The 18,683-nt window shown below is 40.9% G+C and overlaps 3 protein-coding genes across 3 annotated transcripts; 1 reads left to right on the top strand and 2 right to left on the bottom strand.

The window, feature by feature from the left end:
* Nucleotides 1-1,161: 1,161 nt before the first annotated feature.
* tmem235b (transmembrane protein 235b) lies at nt 1,162-9,589 on the bottom strand. Its single transcript, XM_063893687.1, has 4 exons — nt 9,233-9,589; nt 8,978-9,055; nt 8,146-8,283; nt 1,162-1,388 (listed from the first exon to the last, which is right to left on the bottom strand). The coding sequence occupies exons 1-4, from the start codon at nt 9,408-9,410 to the stop codon at nt 1,162-1,164; spliced, it is 621 nt and encodes a 206-aa protein (XP_063749757.1). The 5' UTR covers nt 9,411-9,589.
* Nucleotides 9,590-10,520: 931 nt separating this feature from the next.
* On the bottom strand, nt 10,521-12,270 carry birc5a (baculoviral IAP repeat containing 5a). Its single transcript, XM_063893140.1, has 4 exons — nt 12,043-12,270; nt 11,262-11,371; nt 11,058-11,175; nt 10,521-10,931 (listed from the first exon to the last, which is right to left on the bottom strand). Exons 1-4 carry the CDS (start codon nt 12,148-12,150, stop codon nt 10,839-10,841), a joined length of 429 nt encoding a protein of 142 aa, XP_063749210.1. The 5' UTR covers nt 12,151-12,270; the 3' UTR covers nt 10,521-10,838.
* Nucleotides 12,271-12,902: 632 nt separating this feature from the next.
* Nucleotides 12,903-18,634, top strand: faap100 (FA core complex associated protein 100). The gene is given in 10 exon segments (XM_063893136.1): nt 12,903-13,188; nt 13,824-13,942; nt 14,382-15,139; nt 15,142-15,243; nt 15,916-16,072; nt 16,538-16,656; nt 16,659-17,446; nt 17,535-17,642; nt 17,833-17,919; nt 18,023-18,634. Coding segments are annotated over 10 exon segments (2,526 nt in total). The 5' UTR covers nt 12,903-13,032; the 3' UTR covers nt 18,155-18,634.
* The last annotated feature ends 49 nt before the right edge of the window (nt 18,635-18,683 follow it).

An 18,683-nucleotide genomic window follows, 5' to 3' on the forward strand; every position in this document is an offset into this window, starting at 1 on the left:
GTCTTTGCAGACCATTTACATGCACACAAACATATATAACACATTACAGGAAAGGGTAACCCCCAAGAAGCATGATAGGGCCCCTTTAAGAAGCTCGAGGAATCAGAGATGCGTTCAGCTTTCAAAACAAATGTGATAGTTTATTGGAAAACCAACATAAAGCAGCTGCGTTGCGGTTTTTGCTGCTATGTTTTGGTGCTCCTTTCCCCCTGACTACAGCTGAATGTTTTCATTTGATGAATACAATGAATCTTCAGTTTCCTGCTGACGCTTCTGCTCAATTCTCCTCTCTCACCCACTTTCCATCCTTCGTGTGGACACAGGATGTTTATGTGGCCTTAGAAATGTCTGGGAAAAGTACTTAATAACATGCATTTGTGTTTTTCTGAAAAGATCCTGTCAGAGAGGATTGACAGCGACAGGAAACCAGTTTTCCTCTGTGCTCAGAACTGCTGCAAATAGCAAAATAACAAAAGTGCCTTTGGAACAAGTGCTGCTATAAGCGGCTGTAACTGAAGAAAAACACTGTAGAAACAACAGTAAAAACAATGAGAATCAAAAGATTGATCACCTGGCTCAAGATACAGTCACAGCAGATGTTATAAATGTTTTTTTCAGGCACGGAACAAATAGTTATTACATTTGTAATAGAAAAAACAGGTATGTAAAATTTCCATACATAGACAACACTGGTTTGGCTTTTCTCACACTGTAACACACAGCTTAAACATGTTGACAGTGAAAATGTATGTAGAAATGTAAAGCAAAATGGACTGATTTTAAACTCTGAGATCCTCAGTTTAATTTGGCACAGATTGAATGTTTAATTCAATCCATAAGCATGGACTGGCATGAGTGTAGTCTAACTTATGTCCTATGGATACTCCATAGATGTGCATCTGTTTACTTTTACTGTTATTTCAAAACATTTCTCTCCTCCTGTGAAAGACAAACCCGACCATAAGAGGGCGCACTTTCTCACATTTAAAGCACATTATAAAACACTCTTTTTAACAGTCAAAACATCCTCAGTTGAACATGTGTGTTTTGTGAAAGCCTGAATAGTCTCCAGTTTCTTATTAGTAACCTTGTTTCTAAGGCAGAGCCACATGTCAGTAACACATCAGCCCTCCCTCCTGTTGGATCCTCTCTGGAGGAGAGTCAGGCTCTGGTACTCCTGCCCTGCTGCTTGGCCATCTTGGCAGCCACCAGCAGCAGGACGCCGGTGAGGAGCTCCAGGCCGTAGGAGAGCCAGGCCAGACCCAGAGACCAGCCGAAGGAGGTGTTGACGTAGGCCAGACCCTCCGCCCCCAGCCGCCTCTCCGTCTCCGACAGCGCCTGGTAAGAGTAGATCATGTAGAGGCTCACACCACACAGGGTCATCAGACCTTCACAGAGAGACACACACAAAGAAAACAATCTTAAATCAGAGCTGGGTTTGACTTACTCAACCTTTTTGCCATTTATTCATTGAAAAACATTAAGATATGAGAGGGATAGTTCACCCCAAAATCAGAAACATCACCTGTAATGCTTTCTGACCAACCTAGAGTGTTTGGGGGTGAGTTACCCACTGGGAAAGGTATTGACTGTTGAGATGTCTGCCTGGTGTTCAATATAATGGAACTACATGGTGCTGAGCTTGTGGTGCATTTGAAAAACTCAACAGAAATGTCTCTTTCCAGAAATCATGACTCTGTTACTAATTCACAGACCTTGTTGTGAGCAGTATAAGAACTACTTTCTGTCTACAGAGCTTCGCCTGCCAACCGTATCACTGCGCAGAACATTGGCGTCCATTCTGTTCACTTCTTAAGAACCGGCACACTTCTTGGACGTGATGGCGAAATCCGTAGGGTCTTGCCTTGGAAACCCAAAGGTTACTGGTTCAAGTCCCCGAAAGACCAAGTGCTACTGAGGTGTCCCCGAGCAAGGCACTACACTGCTCCTCGGGTGCCGTTCATATGGCAGCCCACTGCTCCTAACACTAGGATGGGTCAAATGCAGAATTTCCCAACTGAGGGACGACTAAGGGTTCCTTCTTCTTCTCCAAAGTGATGCGGTTTGAGGGTGTTGTTCGGTAGAGATAAAATAGTTCCTTAATGAAGAATGATCACAACAAGGTCTGTGGATTATCTTGAGTCATAAATTCTATCACTGCTGATCTTTCTTCCTTTCTTTGATATTTATTTGTTTTAGCTTTGAGCACCACATCCATCTAAGAGAAGGCAGACAAAAATATGTGTTTCTGTCATATTTTGACGTTGACCTCCATCGGGTGCTGTTATCTTCCATTCACTTGCATTCATGTTCTCCTGCTCACAGCGACTGACCACGAAACAAAATAACAAAACATAAAAAACCAGGTCAGACGGAGAATGCTTTTTATTTGGGGGTAAACTGTCCCTTTAAGGCAATGCTCAAGCTGGCATTGTACTATTTGTACGAGTCAGAGCTCCGTGCTGAGTGCTTATCAATTAAACCCGCAAAAACACGATGCCTTGAGGTACCCAAAATCTCATTTTGTGACAGACAGGAAATATAATGACGTTCGTGCTTACTCAACATCCTCAGAGACCTGATTCAGACACGCACAACGCCAAACTGTCCTCACCAGTTTCATAGTGTTGCTATTGGAAACCCGCTTAATTTTAACGACTTGCTACTGATTTTAAGGGGATGCAAGTGGAGCGCAGAGGCTACCCAGGGTGGGACTAATAATCCTTTTATTACGATTACACCCCAAGGTGCTACTAGCTCAGAGAACAATGAGGAAGCTGCATCTGATGTCTCACTTTGATGCAGAGAGAGGAACTGCCTCACATGTAGAAAAGACTTCTCCTACACCTAAAACTAAAAGAGATTCGAGCGATTGGAGGAAGTTTTTATCAGAAATAATTTGGATAATTTCTATATTTCTTTTAAACAAGATTCTGAAGATTTGCTGCTTTTTTATCTTCTGTGATAATAAGCTGATTATCGTCATGTTCTCCAGAGGATAAAGCCTTAGGACTTCGGTCATCCCCTGACCTTTAATGCAAGTGCTTTGTGTAAAGTGGCTGTTAGCAAAAGTTGACAGAGACAACAGACAGCATCATAATAATAATAATAATAATAATGATGATGATGATGATGATATCATAATAATAATACATCTTATTTCAGGGCACTTTTCATGGCACCCAAGGCCACTGTACAATTTGTTAAATACTCTAAGAGGTAAAAGCAACCGAACATGATAAAAACACAAACAGTCAATCATGGAGGAGATGGTTAGCAGACCAGCAGAGGATGAGCAGAGGGAGCGAGAGGGGGTGTACTCCTGAAGGAGGTCAGCCAGATAAGTGGGGGCCAGGTTACGGAGGGCTTTGAAGGTGAGCAGGAGGTTTTTGGGGGTGATGTGGTCAGAGGATTTACATAACAGTAAGGTGTGCTGGTTAGCTCCACAAAATGACATCACATCCTGTACTGGTTTTTAACAGAGAAGCACTTTGAAGATCTTTTCTTTCCCAGACGGAACCTTCCTCAGATTATCAATGGAGAGGAATCAGAGGAGCAGCCCTGCAGGGACAAGGCAAATACCCATTAGGCTGTTTAATGCTCGGAGAGGAAAGAATCAGCAACGTTAGAACAAAGCAATTAAAAGAGAAGTTAAATGTTATATGTTGTGTACTGTATATACCCTGGGGAGTTACAGCTAACAGAGAAACATGTTTTGAAGGAGAAAAGAGAAAGAGCTGTGCTTCTAAAAGACTGTCACCATTCAAGGAGTCAGCATCACATTTAGAGAAGCATCTCCAGATAGATGAAAGGCTTCTTTTAAGCAGTAAGTCGACACCTGGTTTGTTAAAGGGGCCCTATTATGCTCTATGGGGTTTTCCCTTCCCTGTAGTGTGTTATATAGGTTTGTGTGCATGTAAATGGTCTGCAGAGGCTAAAATCCTTTGTTCCCTATATTGCACTCCTGTGTTTACTTCTGTACAACATCACTATACCACTCGCGCTTCTATTGGCTAGCGCTCCTGCACATTGTACGTGATAGGCTAAGGGACGGGACATCTCTAAGAGGTTGATCAATCACAACAGAGCCGGCCAGCTAACCAATCAGAGCAGACTGGGCTCTGGTTTCAGACAGAGGGTGGAAAGAGGTGCTGCAGCACAGGCAGGATGAGAAAAATAAAGAGCTTTCTGAACATTAAAGCATGGAGACATGTCACCGAGGCACAAACTAATATGAACCAGATAGTGAGAACGATATGTCCTCTTTAAGAGCAGAAGAAACAGGGTACATTATAACAACACCTCAAACAAAGAAACACCCGACTCGAGGCTGGGATATTTTAAAAGTCGGACAGTCAACAAGTTCACAAGATGAGCCCAATCTAATTAGAGCCTTTATTCCATTCCACACATCACCATGTGCTGCTGATTACAGTGGGAATATAAAGGGTCTTTTTAAGTGTCAACCATCACATGGTCCTCTTTAGAGAGGTCATAAGCTCAGGCTCTACGTGTTTGTGCTCACCAATAAACCTGATTACTGTAAATACCCAGGTTAATATGATAGCGTTAGCGTGGTTAACGGTAATCTAACTGTCACACATTTTTATCTTTGGTTTGGAGCTAAAATAATTATCTAGCCGGGTGTGTGGTAGCCGACAGCAGTGGTTCCCAACCTTTTCTACTAATTGGGGATTTGATATTATATTTAATGCATTACAAAAGCAGTGCAAGGCAACTAACACAGACCAAGTAGTGAATGCAATAAACCAAAGTTTGTGTATAATAAAGGTTTTGAAGCAGCATTTAGATCAGTTTTCTTATTATTTTATGGAGTTTTTAAAATATATTTCCTCTCATTATTGTTTTTTAAAACATTTATCATTTGGAAGAATGAATGTTTTTCTTCTCCTTCATGCTTGGCTATTATTCTTTTATTTCTTCGGCTGTTGTAACGGCTTATATATTATAATATATTTCCAATGAAGGACAGGGAGGTTGTATAGCAGCTTTGGTTGAGGTCTTTCTCAGTGGTCTTATCCAGCATGAGATTTAAGAAAAGAAAACCCAATCCAAACTTTAAAATAACATTTAATCAGGTTTTTCTCATTTAATTAATGGAATTGGGAAGCAATGACATTTTTGAATTTTTCATTAAGTTCTCCCTGTTTATACTTTATGGCACCTACTCAAAACACACAAACACTGAACAGACTCTGGTTTGTAATTAGGAGAATAGGCTTATTTGGAAGATGAGTAATCCAGCTCTACTTACTTCATTACTCCAATCTGATTTACATCTTATATCCATTATTCATAATTATTCATTGTTCTCTCAGCTCTTTTAAACGGATGCTGGTTTTGTCAGCTGACGCCTGAACGCCTCTTGGTGTTGCATCATGCAGTAAAAGCTTTTACGGTTTCATCAGTAACAGAACATACGCTTGGTCATGACGGTATTCACACAGAATCAAACAACTGTTCAAAACACACGTAAAAAAGCCAATCAGATTTTAAATGTATGTAAAAATCTGCATCTCAATTAACCCGTGCATAGAGAAAGCCCCCTGCAGAGCGGCTGCTGAGCACCTTCACAGAGAAGCTGATGAACAGAGACATCTTTTTATAGATCTCCCTCTCAATATGAACAGTTTCTGTGTTCCCAATGAGAGGAGAGAATCACAGGATCAATAAAGACAATTTATTTGAGAAATGCTTTAATATTCTCCGGTTCTCGTTTCATGTGAGAGCTTCGCATCGATTTTAAAAAAAGAAATGAGATTTTAACCACATAAATTACTGTGCAGTGTATTTAACACTTTCAATGTATTCCACATATGTATATATTTCACATCCTCAAATCTTTAGTGTTGTTATTGTAAATATTCTTCTCTCTTTTTGCTCTATTTTATGTATCTTATTTGCACCATGTGTTGAGCTGTTGGAGGAGCGTGGGATATAAGATTTTCATTGCCAACATATACGTTGTACATGCTGTGCATATGACCAATAAAACCTTTAAACCAAGTAATGTATTTATTGCCCCAAAATGTTCTGTGTCTTGGTCCAAAGTAGCTCAAATAAACAAATGAATTGTAACAAAGTCAGTGACACAAACTCTGTTATTAAATCCAACACCAATAAAGGTGTTTTATGTTTGTGTTTTACTTTATACTAAACTAAAAAGGATAATCTCCTTCTTCCTGCATTAAATTTGCCCCATGGTGATCTTTTTATGTATTTCTTTTCTTTATTCATCATGTTTCCATGTATTTCCAAAGTGGAAAGAATGTTGTGAATTCCTTTGTAAATGAAAATGAGATTACAGCCACAGACTCCGTCATTAATGAGAGACAAGGGCCGTTATGAAACTCTGTATAGATATAGAAAAGAGAGATAAAGACCTCTGTTACGTCTCCCAGCAGACCCACGAAACCTCTGATAACCTATACGAGGAGTAAAGGAAGTCTTCTGACAGCAACAAGACACACACACACACACACACACACACACACACACCTGCCCTGTTCATGCATACTTAACCAATATGGCCCAATCAAACAGCCTATCAGTCTTTATTGTAATAAACGTCCTTCAGTCTCATGAGGTCAATAACTCACAGAAGGTCAGTTTCACACAGCCCTGCACATAACGCCTTCCCGTCTGCACAAATGAACCGTCGTGCCTTACTTTAATGCCAACTCCAGTCAGTCCATCAAACACTTCACAGCTTTCTTCTGTAAAACCATCAGTGGATTAAACACTGAATACAATCCACCACATTGATTGATCTTGTTCAAATCTAACCAAAAAGAACAATCATTTGCATCTTTTCTGTGCTCCTTGAATCTGATTTTCAGTATTCTGCCTCTGTTTTTATTACAAAGGGACATAAACAATAAGTATACATGTCATTATGTATTATTTAACTGTATTGCAGTTTAAATTAGCTTTGATTTGGATGTTTTTTGCCATGAAAAACCCCAAATAATGATCATTTTTCAAATCCTTATTGCATTGGGAGTCATTTTCCATGCACATGTCTCATTGTCACACTGCATGTCTGTCAGAAAAAAGCTGTTTGCTGGAAAAGGTGTGAGAGCGTAGCAGAGAAACACTTCTGAGGTATCCTGTTTCTCACTGCACACAACGCCATTTGAGTGCAATGATCTTTAACAACGTGCGCCGCAACAACTGACTCCTTTATACCGGCACATAATGGCTGCGGCTTTATTTAACACAGAGGTAAATGATCCAAAGCAGAATGACTCTCCTTCTTGCACTTAATGTGATATATTGTGTCATTTTTATGAACACCATCTCTTCCACAATTCATTGGAAGTAATGTTTAATTTCAATAGTTGTGCCGTATAAAAGCTGCACTGTCTTCTAGATAAAAAAGAGAAACCCAGGCGCAGTAATTGTGAAAGAGCATTGTCCATACTGAGCAGATGGGAACTTCCTGCTCTGGCTTTTGAATCTCTTTGATGTATCGGCTGTAGTGATAATAGTAATAGCAGCTGTGATTCATCTTGGTGCATGAGTGCCAGGCATGGCGGTTTTTGATTTAATCGCTCTCTCTGGAATTGATGGTAAAATATCTCAGCGGGTGCACGAAACACTTCTTTATTGGGAGCAAGTAATGGAAGAAGAAGATCTAAATAATTAAAGTATCAAAACTAAATTGTATTAATATTCTATAACAAGTATAATCCAGGAATCATATCTGACTTATAGTTCAGTACAAAACGATAGAATTCAAATACACTTAAGTACCAAAAACCGGATCACTGGTTATGGTTCAGTACAGTCATCTATAATAAATTACTGTTGATGTGTTCATTAAAGCTAGTAAAACTGCAGCCAATTTTCATTTATTTATACACTTCTGCTGGATATCTTAACCTATAATAAATGTCAACGTTATGTTGATTTATATTCCGTATTAGATAATAATCTAAATCCATAAGTAATGCCTAAAACTGTCAGATAAATGAAGGACAATATTGGCTTTCATAATGTATTGGTGTAAAACTATCAAGTAGCATCAAATGAAAACGCTCAAGTACAAGTGAATCAAAATGATACTTAAGTACAGCACTTGAGTCGATGTAATCTGGGTTGAGAAGGTGAAGAGGGACTCACTGCAGAGGAAGAAGAAGGCGGCAGTGCCGGTGAGGAGGACGGGGCTCCGGGCCAGATAGCTGACGAGCCCACAGATCCCTCCGAACAGCAGCAGGACCAGGCTGATGGGAAGCACCACCACTATGGCACTGTGCATGCCTGCACACACACACGCACGCACACGCACGCACGCACGCACACACACACACACACACACACACACACACACACACACACACACACACACACACACACACACACACACACACACAAATAGGTTTATAATGAAGCATTTATTGAGTTATGCATGTGTGGACAATGCACGATCCTTATTGGTGAGTATATGACCAAGAACAAGAAGGAAACACACTTTTACTTTTAGTATGTACTGCAGGGGCACTAACAAAGTACATACTGTTGCATGCATACAATTAGGACAAACTATAAGTCATCAAATGCACCTCAAACTTGACTGCTCATATATCAGAATAGCCCGAAAAACCTCCCATACTGCAAAGTGCATCCCGATTCAGAAGGATGTATTACTTTTTGGGGATACTGAAATTGACATATTGGGACATACTACCTTTTTTCCATGGCGTAATACATGAAGCAGTATGGAGATTGAAACGCAGATATATTGTAATATTGCATTCAATTAAAGCATTACAGGATTTCAGATTGGGTAGAAGTACAGTACTTGAGTAAATGAACTCTAGGTGTAAGCACAATTTGAGTTGGATGTTGAAGTAGCCTCCATACTATCTCTACTCCTGTCTATGTTGTCTTAATTTCAATTGCACTGTGAATAACTTATTGGTTTTTCATTAAAATAGTGATGAAGGGGACTCACTCAGCAGGTGCAGCTCAGTCTCAGAGTAACTGGAGTAGTCAGCTGTGAAAGAGTCAATGGAGTCTACCTTCTTCTCACCTGTAGTCACAATGTAAAAAACACTGGTGTCACAAACATAATGGCAAATGTAATCCATCACTAGTAAGCCTGGAACAAACACATTAGAGACCAACAAGGAAAATGTTATTTATTATATTTCACTCCCACTCATGTTCCCAAATATAGCACTAATGACAATAACGAGTGAGCTCTTACCTTCGTTGGTGATCCACAGTCCCGAGTGGGAGCTCATGTCCTCAAAGTCACTCACATTCATGGGATTCATCTCTATGATGTACCAGTACTGCGTTCCGAGGGAAGTGGCCAGGAAAGCGAAGCTCAGCAGCCCGCAGATCCCGGCTGTGATCACCAGAGAGCCGAGAGTCACCTTCATCCTGCCACACAGGTGAAGATCACTTCGCGCGTAAAACTGTTGTCGGTTTAAGTCGCGCGTAACGCTGATTCTGGTTTCAGTGGTGATCGAGTCTTTTAATCGTGGATGCACAATAAGTCCCCATAATATAACGGTTATCCAGAGATTTCCTTCCCAGGATAGATCTGCGGGATGGAGATACTAACCCCTGACTGAATGATGAAGTGAGAGAGATGCACGAGCAGCGGCTTCTTCTTCTCTGGGAGGGACTTGATTTATCCGGGAGGCGCACACACGCAAAACAATCTTAGGGGAATATGTGGAGACGCTAGTCAGCAGGTTTAGGAGGGTTACTTTAAAAAGGCATCCCGGTACACTTACTTATTACCTGCTATGTTATCAGCATTCAGATGTAGTCAGTACCTATAGTCTAAGTATGACAATAGCATAGCAGTGTAACTTCACAATGTCAACCATTTATTTTATTCCGTTTTTGGAAGTCTATCTCCTCACTTGTCTGCTTTTGTAATAATTTCAATTTCCCTTTTGTGGGACAAATAAAAGAGTTCTGACTCGGATTAAAATAAATTAAAGAGAAGAAAAATGTCAATAACATGTTTTTTAATCAAGTCTATCGTGTAAAACAACAGGAAGGTCAGGTGGTGAGTCCTTGGGCAAGACACTTCACCCAAAGTTGCTCCTGTCCACACCACTGAATGTATGGTAGTGGCTTTGGGCAATAGGGTCTAACAAGTGACGTAATGAAACAAAATGTGTCCTTTGTGCAGTTTTTAATTAAAGAAAACACATTTTACAACAGCCTATGATGAGAAACTGGAAGCCTTGGTGTTGTAAAACTCGTAATGAGTGCTTCGTCATATATCGTTCTTCATCCTAAAATGTTTTGTAGCATTGTAATACTGCTAATGATCCCCATTTCCCCCCAAATGAATCAGCAATATGATCATGCTTTTTTAGTTTTTAAGTGAACTAAGGGGATAGTTACCTTTTTGCATTCTTATCCTGTTCCGTGTATTTCATTACTTTCAGAGTCTACTAGTTAGCTGCAGTTTGTGTTATAAAGGAAATGTATTTGTAAAAACGTAAACGAGCAACACTGGACAGATCAAATTCCAGAATATCATATTTTAATAGCAATAGATGACATACAATAAAGCAGGACCCTTTTCATTGAGTGTATAGCTTTCCTCTTGCCAGTTTCATACATATACAGACTGAAACTCACACTCATCATTACAGTATAAAACATCGAGTCAAGTTATCAAACCTTTATTTAACCAGGAAGAACCCCCACTGAGATAATACATAAATAAATGCCGGTAGAAAGAACAAGTTTATTGATAAAAAGAAAATATAAAAGAATCCGGATATCAATCAAGTCAGTCAGCCAGCTACGATAAATCTGTCCCACGCCGCCCATCTCATCCATCACTCTTCACCCTTGATCGTCTTAATGATATCTGCTCTTCTCAGTTTGGCCGAGTCTTCGAACTTGGTGATGCTGGCGTTACAGGATTTTATCTTTGAGGGAAGAAAGGAAATGAAATCTGGATAAGAAATGTTGTGCCGTTTTTAAAGCGATGATAAAAGAAAAACAGATAAGCATGTTGGCAGTGACAGTTTTATCTAAAAGTAAGATATACGTACGATCTGAAACTTTTGCCTCTCCTTCTGGAGTTTGAAGAATTCCTCCACTGTCAGCTCTTCAACGTTCTTCTTCAGGACGATGAACTGGCAGGCTGCCGAATGAGATCTGTGCTCCTTTCTGGCAACAAAAGAGTGGTGAGTAAGATCAACATTTGATCCATGTTTATTTTCTGACCAATACGTTTAGCAATGAGACTATCTTACTCTGGGTCATCGTCTGGCTCCCAGCCCTCCAGCTCTTTGAGGCAGAAGAAACACATGGCGATGTCAGGGCTGTTCTCTGAAGGGGTGTGTATGAAGCCAGCTTTGGCCATCTGGGGAAACAAAGAAACAGACATTATAATAAAGAGAAGCGGTATTTAATGTTGAAACAACGAGTTGATTGCAAAGTAATGGTAGTTTGATAGTAACAATTTAGGTGCAGGGTTTCAAAGATGTTGGTTTCAAATGTTAAGGTTTGCATCTCTCTTCTGTTGTATAGAATTTGCTATTTGATATCTTTGGGTAGGGGAAAGAAACAAAATAAGCTACGAGAGAACGTCCCATGTGGCCCTGGGAATGGTTAATCCAATCTTTCGCTGAAGTTCTTGTTAGGTAGGCTATATTAACTCAATTCAGTGGCATCTAGCCAAAAGATGTACCCGAGTTCCAGGGTATACATACAAAAAGGGTAACACAATTCGTCAAAATGATTGGATCCTTTATTTTGAGCACCAACTTCTTATTTTCTATTTTACGCACATCTATAATCCATACGTTAAACCTTTGCTTCAGCTATTGCAAAACGTCGCGTTAACTCTCAACGTAGCCTTACCCTTATTTAACCTTTCTAAGTATTGACAACGCCAACTTTAAATACAAGTGAAAGTAAAAAATGATTATTTATCGGTCGCTTAAACCGAGGGTATTTAATTCACTTATTGACACGGTTTTGTTGTTGTGGTGTTAGCTGTTAGCATTTTCAGCTAATCAACCGTTTACTCACGTTCTCCGGCGTACAGGAACAGTTCTCTTCAAACGGCCAACCTTCGAACGTTTCCAGTCGGTTCTGATAAAAGTACATTTTCAATGCGTCGTCGCTTTGCAGTTTCATTGTAAGGCTGTCTTCAAACTCGATCTGAAGAAGAATCTTTTCCGATAGCTGAAGCCACAGAACGGAGGGTGTTTTCAAATGTTGGCGATTATAGCTTTGACTGTTCCTATTGGTGGATTTCTTCTTCGTGGATCAACACGAAATGCACAGTTCCGCCACCCAGTGGTCAGTGTGAAGCATTTACCGTGAACTTTTACTGGAGCTGAACTTTAACAAAACAATAACTCTAAACATTTTAATTTTTAATAAAATAGATTTGGGCGACATTTCTCACACCCTCCATACTCCCCATACATAAAGAAAGAATTGTGAAACCCACATCATCTTCACTTTTTGTATTAGAAGTAACAATTAGATGTATTTTGTGCTGAGGGACTTTGTTTGACATGTCTTATCTTGATCAATCATTGTGAAGTTATTGGACTAGAATTATACTTTTTTGATTACCTTATAAAAACACTTTTTAAAATTTACTAAATAATTCCATATGGTTTCTTTCACAGTTTTGATGTATTCAGCATTAATCTACAACGTAGAACCCTATAAGAATAAATAATAAATAAAAACATTGAATGAAAAGGTGTACCCAAACTTTTGGCTGGTACTGTGGCTTTTCTGAATAAACACCAGAAAAATAAATGAATCTGACTTCCGCTTATGTTTCCATGGGTAATGTAGTTCTTTGCTCTCATTGGTCCAAAACGCGACGCGCGGAACTTTATGAGGGCTTCCCTTCCTCTATCAACAACCGGTTTAGGACTGGACTGACTTGTCCATTTAACCACAGTTTTACACTTTTATTAACCCCTCACTAAACTACAAGTGTCAGCGGTACATAGCGTTACAAATGCGGACTACAGTTTCTTCTTCGGTGGTGTGACAATGGACGTACGGTGTGCTGTGGAGACTTGTGCAGAGTTTGGCTTCTCAGGAGCAACATGCACACCCAGGATCAGGTGTGGTTTGGGGACAGATGTGTTCCTCTGCACTGGCAGCGACGAGGTTTATATCTTCAGCACTGAGGGGAAAATACTCACGGTCAGTAACTCATATCGCCAGTGGTGGACAAAGTACTTAATCCTAAATACAAGTAGCAATGTCACAGTGTAGAACTACTCTGTTACAAGTTAATGTCCTGCATTTAAAATGGCTGGAGTAAAAGAATAAGCGTCACAATGAACTTAAAGTACAATAAGTAAAGGAACTCATTCTGCACACTGTCCCATTACAACGTTTTATAATATTGTGTATTTATTTGTTCATGCATTCATCATGTGTTCAGGTGGTAAAGTACCAGATTTTTAAACTACAGTAGCTAGTGAATTTCCTTTGGGAACCTAACAGTTTTTAACCTTTAAGATGACAGAATACACAACTTTTTCGTTATGAATAAGACTATTAACCTGAGTCTGATTCTGCAAAGTTACCAAACAATTGTAGGCGAGTAAAAACGACAATATTTGTCTCTGAATTGTATTGAAGTATGAAGTAGCAGGAACTGGAAATATTCAGGTGGAGTAGAAATACCTCCAAATTATTCTTAACTTCAGTACTAAATGCTGTCCACCATTGTTCACTGTGAAATGACAGGCGTACCTGTAACTCTACATATGTAAAGATAACTTTGTGTGCACATTTTCTGTATTTGATTCTGTTCTGTTGTGTTGTTGCAGGCTATCCTCCAGTTTCCTGGTCCTGTGAGTGACCTGGTTCAGAGTCACGATAAGCAGTGCCTCTATGTAGCCTGTAGGAGCGGAGTCTATTGCGTCAGTTTACAACTTCTGCTATCTAGGTATGAAAATACATATAGGTGCTCCAATTTGTCTGCAGCACAACAGTAAATTCCTCTCAATGAGGGGTTTCAAAGTCTAAAACGGTTGGCTTCCCTCACACCAAGCTTGGAAAGTGCTGGTTATTGGATTTAGATTAGGTTATTTGATTCCATAAACACTCTGTAATCGAGCCTAGATCTCTTAAGATTGTTGTTTAAGATGACATTACATTTAGCGGAAACTTTTAACCAAAACAAGGTGCAATCAACCATCAAAACACAAACTCAGCATACCAAGAATAGTGCAAGAACATAGTCTTCAAATAAGCCAAAACCTTTTGAGGTCTCCCATTCACTGAGCCTCCCAAAAAACCTCTCTTCTAGTTCATAGATAATCCATACGTTCAATAACATGTCTTCTTGTCAATGCCTCTCAAATAAGCGACCTTTCCCCCTGCAGGGTTGAAAGCTCCCCAGCTGATGCATCCTCTGAGCTGAAAATCTCCTCCGAGTCTCTGGTCGCTGCAGAAGAAGGAGTGTCATCGCTGCTCCTCGTCGGCTCTGTGCTACTGACTCTTTCCCAGAGAGACGAGTCCTGGATGTTGACTCTGTACAAATCCTCAAACTACGAGAAGCTCAGCTCGTTCAGTCAGGTCTCAGGAGTTGGACACACTGAGGGAAAGACGATGATGAGAAGAAGTCCGGTGCTGATTTGTGTTTATGCCAGCGATGCATTGTCTTCCATCCCCAATTCCTCATCAAATGAAGCTCCAAATGAGGGCCATTTTCACCTCGATTCAGTCCTCTTCAAACTTCTTTTTGGGATCGACGTCGCACTAGCCAAATCCCCCATTATCCTTTGTGGCCTTCCAGACGGGTGCTTGTGCTTCCTCCCTCTGCGTCTCCCAGGATCAAGGCTCCGAGTCCTGCACAGCCTGGAGCAGCCGGTCGTATTTGTTGGAGCTTCTATAGCCACAAAAACCAGTCCGGGGCAGTGTTTGGTGGCATTGGGTGAACTGGGGAGAGTGGTGGTGATCAAAGCCGACAAAGGAGGGTCATCAGAGGCAAGGGGAAACATTACAGCTCTTATTGAGGGTTGTGTGCCGGGGCCTGTGGTGTGTGGCTGTGTGGATAAAAACACTCTTTACTACAGCACTGGGTCAGACCTGCTGCTACTGGAGCTATCAGAGCGGAAATCTGGAGGAGAAGGCCAGGAAAGGGTGAGGAAACACGCAGAAAGACAGACGCTGCTCTCCAAAGCCCCACCAGTTTAAATGTGTGTCAACTCGCTGCCTTGGCCCAGCCTACGTGCAACACTGCAGGTAAACAGTTAGTTCATTTAAAGAGTGTCAACCAATTACCAGGAAAATCGTGTGCTACGCCTTAGATCTGTCGTGGTTTTGTTATGTGTCACATTTTCAGGTAGCTGCTCAAAAAACACCTTTTTAATGCCAACAAAAATCTCAAAATCCCCAGTTTCTTTTCACAGAGAGGTGACTTTAACTAATACATGAGGCAATAATATAGACAGATGGTTGACAGTGATTGATTTGCTGTCTCTGCTTGAGCGTTGACTTTTCACACAGAACGTCTTTGAATTAAAGGGGAAAAATAGAACATGGAAATAGACATTGTTCTTTGAAATTGAAGGACTTTATATTTTGTCCTCAGTGAGAATTCTTCACTCATTCAAGGCTGCTATTGCTCATTATAAAAATGCCCAGTATTGTAAAATAAATAACCTTGATTTGTGTCTCATCCTACGGCTTTGCTAAATTCATGACGCTGTTGAAATCTGGCCTCGAAAGCCGCGAATAAAAGTCCTTGGATCTAATGTTTAAGAAGGTGTAGGAACTTTCACACAGGTAGTAAAAGTAATGGCTCGTGAGGATGTCTTCACACTGTTACATTTTGAGTTGATTGTGTGCATCAGGTCTGCATTTAACCTGTGAATGTTAACTGTGTTTCTGGTTTAAATTGCCTTCAAACTCCAGGTGTAGTGGAGCTGCTGGCTCTGTCTGTCAGAGGGCGGCTGCGGAGGATCAAATTACCTGTGAGGACGGAGGACGACAGATTGTCCTCCGTGTCCAACTCTCAGGTCGGCCGCAGCGTCAGGGACCTGCTGTCCGCCATCGGGGACGTCTGTGAAAGGTAAACCCAACATCTAATGTATCTACACGTACAAGTCTGTTGAGGTCGGTTTCATTTGTTCTCCTGTAACGGCAACATATCCCCTTAAGCATGTGTCAATGTTCTGATTGTACGCCAGGGTAATTTCTTATCCAGTTTTATCCCCTTTTACGGTATTCTTTTTACAATTTGGGTCGTTTTGTATTATATATTTAAGGCAAGGTTTGGATTTAAGCCAGCAAACTTTCTTGATTCATAAAAACATAAATTGAAACTCGAATCTGCTTTATTTACGACAACGAAGATAACTTTGTGATTCAATCGGGACTGATGGAAAATGGTCGAGATGACAACCATGACCTCCTTATTTCACAAAACATCCATACCTTGTCTTTTTTTACTGCTTTCATTGAGAAAATAGACTTAATTTGTGTTCAATATGATCTTTCTATTGTTCTAAATCTTACTTTTCTTGCTTTCCTTTAGAGCATCGGTGCTGAAAACCTCCATCAAATCCAAAAACCAGATTCTGCAGCACCTGAATCAAGTGCTCAACATCAGCTACCTTCTGATGGCCGGTACACACAGTGATGAAAATCATCCTCCCGCCCAGAGAACCCAATCAGATGTCGAGCTGCAACCAGCTGGAGCAGATTGCTTCTGGAAGACTCCCTGAACCTGACGTGTGTCCTGGATAACTCCAGTCCTTATGTCTTGGAGCGAGGCTGGACATTAAGCATCACTGTGTTTCCTCTGTCTCATCCTCCCAGTGCAGGAGGGGAGAACTCCTCCACAAACTTTTCATTCCCGTTCCAAAACCTCCATCCAGGCGAGACGTTAGAAGTGTCGCTGCCTCTCAGAGCTGCAGGCGATCCATCCTTCCCCGTGACAGTAAGCTGCTCACTCCTCTTCTCCCTCACCAGCCTCCTGGGAGAGGAAGCTGCAAACCTTCTCGCTCTGCAGATTAGCTGCATCAGTTTGCCCCTGAACACACTGACAGTGGATTGGCTGCACGCCCTGCAGGTGAGCAGCCATAAAGCCGTCCAAGAGAAGATCACACCTCAAGCAACAGATCCCACTGAAGCTTTTTTAAGATCATGCCGTCTTAGAAAAGTAGAAGGAGGAGGAGAAGGTGCTTTAAAGTATTTAGCAAGTGTACGGGTGTCTGCAGAGTTACTGAGGGACACACTTATGGTGAAGAAAAGCTCAGATTTTGACCCACTGGCGACAAATGTGGCTACTGAAAATGTGTGCCTTTCTCTGCTGGAGTGGCTTCTGTCTGAAGGTCCTGGAGGAGTGACGACGGGACAAAAAGGAGACAAAGTCTCACTCAGCGACTCAGTGGTGCAAGCTCAAGGTCCGAACAGACAGACTGTCAAACTGACTGCAAAAGAGGTAAAGGATAATGCGATAATATATGGATAAAGGTACATTTTAGCGTGTTTATACTTAATTTATGATTAAACCGAGCTTTGTTCTCCAGGTGTATGCAGGGGAGGAGGAGTCCCTGGCCACGGTGGAGGTTCAGGTTCAGAGCTCCTCTATAGCAGCAGTGTGTGGACTTCATCACGCCGTGCTGCGACGAGTACAGGTACAGACACACATGCACACACACACACACACAGACACACTTCATTCCAGAGTTTTCTTTTGTCTGACATTTGCAGATCTTTGTGTTATACTTGACACAGATGTAATGGATGCTGTGGACGAGGAGTACTGATTTTTATAGACAATTTTCATGTTAAAAGAGTATGTTTTTTGTTGGTTCCTTCACACAGACTCTGCTGCAGAGGGCTCCAGAGAGAGCTGCTTCCACAAAGAGTGTCCAGAGTTTGGGGTTAAGACAGGCTCTGCAGCGGGCCGAGGTACTTCACTTTTTGTCCATTTTTGGATATATTGTCCATGATGTTTTTTTCCCAGTATCTCGTTGTATTCAAACCGTTCTTTGTCCTCCTCCTCTCCTGTCAGCACCTGTTGCAACAGATCCAGCAAAGTCGAGTGTCAGAGGTCTTCGGCGGGGGGGTGTCCACAGGGCAGATGAGCCGAACGCTTCTCAACGTTTACCGAGAAATGAGAGAAAACCCTCTCGTCATAATTTAACACTTTCTGCCCCCTGCAGCCGATGCATGAAGAATAATGATCATACATGTCCTTGCTAGTGTAAATGCGACTTTGCATCAATATAAATTCCGGTCAGTTTAATATTTTACACAAAGAATGATTGATGACTCATTATTTCTGGTCAGTAATTTGCTATTCGATGCCCTCCAGCTTTATTGTGAGCAGTGTGCTTCAGCTTCACCTCACACTGCAAACCGTCGATATTAGTGTTTTACAGAGGTGTTTGTTTATATATAATTCATAGCGTTATTTCCTGATTAATGGATACCCCAATGTCTCTCTTCGATATGCCAACAAAAGAAAACAAACATTTTAAAGCTAGCTTAATCCAATGCTCAGATTTATCTTCCAAAGATGTTTTCATATTATCATAAATTGAATAAGATAATGCCTTTTTTTGCATATTTAAATATAAGAGTTGATCTGGGGAAGTTTCATTGAGATATCTATTTAGTCTCAACTCACCTCTAGTGTTTTTCCTCCAGAAATTCAATAGGTTCCTTTAACA

This window comes from Eleginops maclovinus, chromosome 10, assembly GCF_036324505.1.
Source record: "Eleginops maclovinus isolate JMC-PN-2008 ecotype Puerto Natales chromosome 10, JC_Emac_rtc_rv5, whole genome shotgun sequence".
NCBI lineage: Eukaryota > Metazoa > Chordata > Actinopteri > Perciformes > Eleginopidae > Eleginops > Eleginops maclovinus.

Bases quoted from the DNA above. Each gene is read 5' to 3' on its own strand.
- birc5a (XM_063893140.1), bottom strand. From the start codon at position 12,150: ATGAAACTGCAAAGCGACGACGCATTGAAAATGTACTTTTATCAGAAC. The intron at 11,372-12,042 runs GTGAGTAAACGG...TTGTTTCCCCAG, and splicing joins GTTCCTGTACGCCGGAGAAC to ATGGCCAAAGCTGGCTTCAT. The intron at 10,932-11,057 runs GTACGTATATCT...CTTCCCTCAAAG, and splicing joins AGAGGCAAAAGTTTCAGATC to ATAAAATCCTGTAACGCCAG.
- tmem235b (XM_063893687.1), bottom strand. From the start codon at position 9,410: ATGAAGGTGACTCTCGGCTCTCTGGTGATCACAGCCGGGATCTGCGGG. The intron at 9,056-9,232 runs GTAAGAGCTCAC...TTGTGACTACAG, and splicing joins ACTGTGGATCACCAACGAAG to GTGAGAAGAAGGTAGACTCC. The intron at 1,389-8,145 runs GTGAGTCCCTCT...CTCTCTGTGAAG, and splicing joins CGCCTTCTTCTTCCTCTGCA to GTCTGATGACCCTGTGTGGT.